The sequence below is a fragment of the Nanorana parkeri genome, unplaced genomic scaffold (assembly GCF_000935625.1).
Source record: "Nanorana parkeri isolate BGI_ZX_2015 unplaced genomic scaffold, ASM93562v1 scaffold1737, whole genome shotgun sequence".
Classification (NCBI taxonomy): Eukaryota; Metazoa; Chordata; class Amphibia; order Anura; family Dicroglossidae; genus Nanorana; species Nanorana parkeri.
Genome location: NW_017308005.1, coordinates 187,329 through 194,966, shown reverse-complemented (window position 1 = coordinate 194,966; position 7,638 = coordinate 187,329). Strand labels below are relative to the sequence as shown.

The 7,638-nt window shown below is 48.2% G+C and overlaps 1 protein-coding gene across 1 annotated transcript in view; it reads right to left on the bottom strand.

Annotated features, from left to right (window-relative positions):
* LOC108799480 (protein unc-13 homolog B-like) overlaps window positions 1–7,638 on the bottom strand; it is a gene marked incomplete at its 5' end in the record, with an annotated part of 285,160 nt that overhangs the window by 99,565 nt on the left and 177,957 nt on the right. Inside the window, one exon of the mRNA XM_018571343.1 lies at window positions 6,259–6,400. Within this exon, the coding sequence (XP_018426845.1) occupies window positions 6,259–6,400 (142 nt within the window). The remainder of the gene's footprint in view (window positions 1–6,258; window positions 6,401–7,638) is intronic.

Here is a 7,638-nt window from a genome sequence, read left to right as displayed (position 1 = left end):
GGCCAAGAGGTGGACAACTGCGGGCCAAGAGGTGGACAACTGCAGGCCAAGAGGTGGACAACTGCAGGCCAAGAGGTGGACAACTGGAGGCCAAGAGGTGGACAACTGCAGGCCAAGAGGTGGACAACTGCAGGTCAAATACAGCTGTCAATGAAGCCAGAATCCTCTCAGATGTGTCTTAAAATGTAAAAAGCGTAGTGCATATGCAGGCCACTACAGCCCCTAGCTCGGGGAAGTTTACATTGATGACCTCATCAATAAGCGACAGCTTCTTTCATTGCCAAATCAGCAGCCTGGAGCCAGTCCTTGACCAAGCTGTACTGCTTAACCACAACAGAGGAGAGGGAGCTTGCTGCACAGTGTGGTAGAACAGCTTGAACCCAGGGATGCACTGATACCGGTGCAGATACTGTGCAATTTCATGAGTACTTGTACTCGTGAAAATGCCCCAATACTGAGCGCGCCCATACCAGCGATTTACATTTTTAAACTTAACCCGGTGCTGTAAACAGGCGCCACACTTCATGGGAAGGCTGCCAAGGTCCCCAGCAAGGTCCCCGCACCCTTTATGTGAATCACGGCACCTGTGTACAGCGATGGCCGCAAATCTCCTCCTCCTTTCTGTGCCGCAAATCTCCTCCATGCCGCCCGCTCCGGCCCGTGAGACCAACCGGGACTCCTGATAAGCCCACACAGCCCACCATAGAGCGCACGTAGCCCACCACAGAACCTGCACAGCCATTTGAAACCCTGCACAGCTCCCCATAGACCGTGCATAGCCACCTGAGAACCCTCGCTGGAGACATCAGGCCGGCACCCAGGAGCAGCACAGAGTATGTAGCTTCATATTATTCTGCATTGATGTAAAATGCATTGCTGGGAATTGTAGTTCTCTATAGCTAACGGTATTATTCTACATTGCTGTGTAATGTATTGCTGGGATTTGTAGTCCTCTATAGCTGGCAATATTAGTTTGCATTGCTGTATAATGTATTGCTGGGATTTGTAGTCATCTATAACTGGCGATATTATTCTGCATTGCTGTATAATGTATTGCTGAGACTTGTAGTCCTCTATAGCTGGCGATATTATTCTGCATTGCTGTATAATGTATTGCTGAGACTTGTAGTCCTCTATAGCTGGCGATATTATTCTGCATTGCTGTATAATGTATTGCTGAGACTTGTAGTCCTCTATAGCTGGCGATATTATTCTGCATTGCTGTATAATGTATTGCTGAGACTTGTAGTCCTCTATAGCTGGCGATATTATTCTGCATTGCTGTATAATGTATTGCTGAGACTTGTAGTCCTCTATAGCTGGCGATATTATTCTGCATTGCTGTATAATGTATTGCTGAGACTTGTAGTCCTCTATAGCTGGCGATATTATTCTGCATTGCTGTATAATGTATTGCTGAGACTTGTAGTCCTCTATAGCTGGCGATATTATTCTGCATTGCTGTATAATGTATCGCTGGGATTTGTAGTCCCTCCACAGCTTGGAGGGAGTAGCAGAACTACCTGGGGGCGCAGCGGATGCATCTGGGACCAGGCCCTGGCACTACACCCCTTTCGTAAAATCATGAGTCTGTATTGTTTTAGAAAAACTGTCACATGAAACGGAAAAAAAAAAGGCATCAGTAATTGGCATTGGCATTCGGTCTGGAAAACATGTTATAGCTGCATCCCTGGTTGACTCACAAGACTGGCTTACCAGAATCAGGCAGTTCAGCTACACATGCATTGTCACGGCGTATTGGACGGTCCGTTCATCTGTCACATTGAACATCACTTTCAGGAAAACTTCCAGTTCCGTCAATCTGCACAACTTTTCTTAATCAGCACAAGATCATTAGTATGCGTCAAGGGGGGGGGGCGGCAGACTCCAGGAAAGTGTAATCAATATCTCTCCCTACGAGCTTAGTACAGAGGCGGCCGAGTGATGAAAGGTTAATGGAACGATGGCGAGGACATGTCAGATACGCAGCGCCTCTCCCAGCACGCCGCCGCGCAAGTCCGCACACAGCGCTCGGCGTGACATTCACGAAGCTCAAACTGTCTGGATAATCTCATTCTCACCAGTGAGGAGGTGATAATACAAGAGGAGGCCAGCGACTACCGGGACACGGCGACCCAGATACCACACTACGGCGACCCAATGGAGGCCACTTAAATGGGATGTGGCGACGGTGGCGGATCTACGTGGGAAATGATGATAAAATGAATTACAATTTAAATACTGAAAGAGTAGACGGGGTCACGTCGGGTAAATAGACACCAAACATGTCAAGCTTTAAAATTGAGCGCACCTGCTAAAGTGCAAAAAACGACCATACTCAAAATTAACCATAGGTGACACTTTAAAAGCTTTTAGCATTCATCAGTTTAGTGTTATCAGTGATTGATGGCCCTAAAATGATTGCTCTCACTGCGACGTTCGCGGCGATATGTAACATGTGCGGCGTAATGGGCTCAATCGTAATTTTCGCACGTATGCGCACCCGACGCATGTTTGCACGCGTGTAGGTATGGGTGGGGACCTTAAAAAAAAAATTCTGCTTTTTTTATTCTTTTTCATGTGTAACTTTACAATTTTTTGGGGGGAAACTTAATTTTTTTTATTTTTTTTTTACTTAACTTTATTGCCATCACATAGGGGGCTAAGAAACTCCTCTATGTGATAGTGAAGAGGATGTGACAGGTCCTCTTTTTGGAGACATTAAGGGTCACCTAGGACCCCCCAAAGAAGCTAATGAAGCAGAGATCTGCTTCATCAGCTTCTCTCCAGGGTCTGAACCTGGAGAGTACAAGCAATCATGGACACCGGCACTCCAAAGATAGAATAACGTCTTTTTATTGACGTCCATGCAACAATACACTTATTGCAACGCTTCGGGGTCACATAGGATCCCCTTCATTGGGCAGAACACGTGAAATTGTAACTGAAGCTGGAGAGTGACACGACAATGCGGAAGTGATGTAATATACAGGTGAAACTCAAATAATTAGAATATCGTGCAAAAGTAATTGCAGTAAGTGCTGCAAAAGGGGCCCAAACCAAGTACTGAGTACATATGCATGCTTGTACTTTTCAGAGGTCCGATATTGTTCTATGTACAATCCTTGTTTTATTGATTGCATGTAATAATCTACTTTTTTGAGGTTGTGGATTTGGGGTTCTTGGGGTTTTCATGAGCTGTAAGCCATAATCATCACAATGATGACAAATCACGGCTTGAATTATCTTGCTTTGCATGTAATGAGTCTATCTCATATATTAGTTTCACCTTTTAAGTTGCATTAGTGAAATAAATGAACTTTGCACGATATTCTAATTATTCGAGTTTCACCTGTATATCACTTCCGCATTGTGACAGCGGAGAGGGGACCGGAGGGAGATCGTGTACCAACCTCCCTCTGATCCCCTGTCAGAGAGGCACTATGCTGGTCTCGGGCTCGCACCGGGCACAGTTAAGCTCAGGACCAGCGTGACAACGCGGGAGGGGGGGGTCACACGGACCGCCAGCTTATACTTATGCTTGTATGTTAACAGGTATCGCTGCCTGTTTTTAAATCTCGGGCGCGAGTGGGCAGGGCTAACAGGCCGTATATACACGGCCTGTTACATCCAGGAAGCTTCCGGCCGGCCGTTTTTTTTACAACGGCCGGCGAGGAGGCGGTTTAAAAGTAATTTGTGCCGGAGGATGTCGGCGGTCGCCCTCTGACTAAAGGTGAAATATGGTTGCGTTAAATGGAATGGTCGCGATCAGACTCCCCCTGAAAATGCCTTTATCTACGTCTCTCTCCAGAAGGATGGAGCCATCTTTGTTCAGGCATCATCCAGAGCCACCATCTACTTCCTGGGCTAAGATGCCGGCTCAGACATGACACAATCATGTAAGTCCCGGTGCAGCCTCTCACCTTGTGACAAAGTTACATTGTTGCAGACTGATCCCTGGGGGAGGGGAGACTGAGGAAAAACTTCCTCCTGCCTGCAGCAGACCGATCACTGATGACATCATCTCAGCCTAAGCAAAGTCACTGATTGGAGCTCAAGGATGGCTTTTTTTTAATGAATGATTATTATTATTATTACACAGGATTTATATAGCGCCAACAGTTTGCGCAGCGCTTTACAATATAAGGAAGACATTACAATTGCAAGACAAGATGGTGAGGAGGGCCCTGCCCCTGGTGGCTTACAATCTGAAAGAGGAGGGGGAAATGATACATGAGGAGGTAGCTGTGTGGGGAGGAATTGTCATGAGGTCCCTGCATTGGAGACTAAAGATGGGCGCGGGTGTGTTAGCAGGTCCACGTGCCGAGCCCGCCAGGAAGCTGACAGCGCCAATCACAGGTACTGAGACATGTTCCCGGTCCGCAGCTGCAGAGATCAGGAAATGTCTCAGTGGCTGTGATATGGGCGCTGCGGCGCTGTCAGCTTCCTGGCTGGCTCGGCACGTGGAGCTGCGAACAAGCCTGAGCCCATCCTTACTGGAGACATGAAGATGGAGGACGGCGACACGCGGACAGTCCAATCTGAGCGGAGCACAAACCGCGTATAGTCGTGTAACGCCATCCAGCCACACGGAAAGTCTAATTTGGGATCACTTTGGCTGCGCTCTACAATTTCACAATGATTCATTCGCGATCTGATGTCGTTCCACAAATAGCACAATGTAAATGCGGCACAATGGAAAATTACAGCTAATCAGAGGGGACAATGACATCTGCTGCGCAAAACCCACTGTTGGAGCAACGAGGGCAGAAAGTTCAGCGTTTAAAGGGGATCTGCAGCCTTAAAGGCACAGTACAGCTTTGGAAAATAATTGAATTGAATAAATGCACCAACATGGGTGCAATGCTCAGGCTCCAGCATTGTTGACCCCCAGGCTCAGGTCTGTTTGGAGGTACGGCCTGTTATGGGGCTGGAGGAAGTTGGGAATGGACTACAATTGTAGTAACATAATAGAGCGCTCTGCCGAAGTGGCAGATGGGACTTGTAGTGTTTTCATTCATAGATCCTTGTGATTGGATGACATGGCTGTGCAGGCCTAGTCACACACAGCAGTACCATACGTTAATTGCACGGAACCGGTGGGGATGGGTCCTGATAGTAAATATGTGCCACATACCTTTTGCATTTTTTCCTATGGCCGGAGTAGGGAGGTGGGGGTGCAGGAGAGAATGGGCCAGTGGTCCTAGCAACCAGTGACTGCAGAGGACCTGTGACGCCATGGGTTGCAAGGACGCCAGTGATCCTAGGAACCAAGGACCGAAGAGGAATTTGTTCTGGGCAAGGACCAATCTCCAACTTGTGCTGAGCTACGGCTTGCAGTGAATGCACTTGGAGACCAGCACGCATCTACTGCCAGCCAGCAATAAATGAGCTCAGGTCCTTAATCGTGTCGTGTGCAGACCTCGGGCCGGACTGCAACAGACCAAGGGCCGGATACGTCCCGCGGGCTGTAGAAGGCCCTGGTATGCTATAGATAAACTACAACTCGCAAGCGCCCTCAGGTGCATGCCATTGGCTGTTACCAGCTGTAGCAAATGGGAATTTGGAGTGCTCTGTTTAAAAGCAGCTTGCTTGGAACAAAAGTGGGCGGGGCCTGCATCTGATGGACATGCTGATAAAGGGTGGCTAACTCCGGTCCCCCATATGTTGTGGGACTACAAGTCCCCATGAGGCATTACATGACTGACGGTTACAGGCATGATCCCTGCGCCAGAGGAATGTTGGGATTTGTAGTTAAAGCACAGCTTGAGTTGTCCAACCCTGTCCTCATAGCTTGTCCATCGGAGGAGGCAACAGTATCGCTCATGCCTCCCCCCCTGCATCGGCATGCTGTGCTGTAGTCCTTGCCAATACAGCTGATGGAAGGGTGGCCATGCTGCCATTTCTCAAAAGGCAGCCTTGGCACCCTCTAACAGGAAAAGACATACGGCAGAGAGTTCTGGCGGGATCAACAGGTGTTTAATGGGTGGAATAACAAAATGAAAAAAACAACTTGAGGGGTAACTCTATCAATTTCCTATAGTTCTACTGTAAAGTAAACAAGTGAGCCTGTCCGATATATTCAACTACAAATCCTGCCTAGGGACAAACCTCTAAAGGTGCCTCTGATCTCCTTTGTCAGCCGTAGAACTAGATCCAGGAAGGCATAGGCATACAATACCTGCAACCTGATTGGTTGGAAATGACTCCGCCTCCATTTTCGTTCCCATAAATGATTGGCTTCCTCGGGGTACTTACAAGTGGAATTTCTCCTCCCACACGGGGTTCAGGTTGCCATAGATGGTTTTCGTCCTCTTTTTGGTTTTGCCGACTTGCACAGTGACGTAGGGGTCGCTGGAGCCGGTCTTGTCCTTGGCTTGCAGACCCTGAGCGCAGAGGACTGGAAGAGAGGAGAGGCCAATGTGAGGCAAATGCGTCCAATTGATGAACTGCTAATGTTACAACTGCTGTAGAGTTCTTTTTTTTTTTAACCTGCTCATATATTGCCTCCCTGCTCCCCATCAACGTGCTTAAAAGGAGAACTATGAGGCGAGTGCTTTTCACTCACCTCATAGTTCTAGCCGACCTGTGACAATGAGACTGTCACAGGTCGGCTCAGTAGATTGGGAGGTGAGTGAACACATACCGGCGTCCGCTCACCTCTCGATCCTGTCACAGCTCTCTGCCGTGACAGGGGAGAGGCTGGATTCCCCCCTCCCCAATCCGATCCTCCAGCGCTGACTGGCGGATCGGACGGGGGAGGGGGCGGGTACAGCTGGCTCTGGCTCTAGATAGGCAGAGCCAGCTGTCAGTCACGCAGCCTGGCGGATCCAGACATAAATGTTCTCCTTTAATGAGTATTTTTAATATGACCTTAACATTTCAATTACAGACTTTATTTTGTACCCTGTGATGTCATCATTGGATGTCTGTGCTTCTATGTGCAATGCAGGCAGATCATGGCTGGAGAGAGGGGCACGCAAGGTGCTGTACATAGCTTCATGAAAACATAACCGCACCCTATCAGGAGCCATGATGCAAGCAGTGGGTTGGATCTTGGGAGGAGTTATGCAAATACCAAAATGCCTTGATGGGTGGGTGTCAGTCTAGAGGAGTGGGTGTTCCTAGGCAAGCTGTATTTGCATGCAGACCACCCACATGTGATGTTGAGCCTCCATGATTGAAGGAACTGAAATGCAATGAATGTAAGGGGGGAGGTGGGCAGGGACAGGCAGGGGGAATAAAGGGCTAGAGGAGGGTGGACATCCTCCAGCCAGGGAATAAGGCAAGTGTGAAGTGAAGGCACCTAGAATGACGCAGATCTGTAACCTTCCAAACCTTCGACTTATGGACGAATTTTAGCTGACAATTCCCAATTTTGCCAATGCATTCTGCTAAGCTCCACCCCTGACACATTCCAATTGGCCTATTACTATTATGGACAGCCTCACTGGCCAATATGAATACAATAGGCAGAAAGGGGTGGGAAAACTTCAGCACTAAAAGGATCTGAGATTGAAGCGCCAAACCACAAGTTACTCATCCAGATACAACAATATACCAATATATGATGGGATAGAAGAGTATATAACAGAGCCAAGGCGTTTCGGGGGTCGGAAACCGCCCCCATCATTAGGG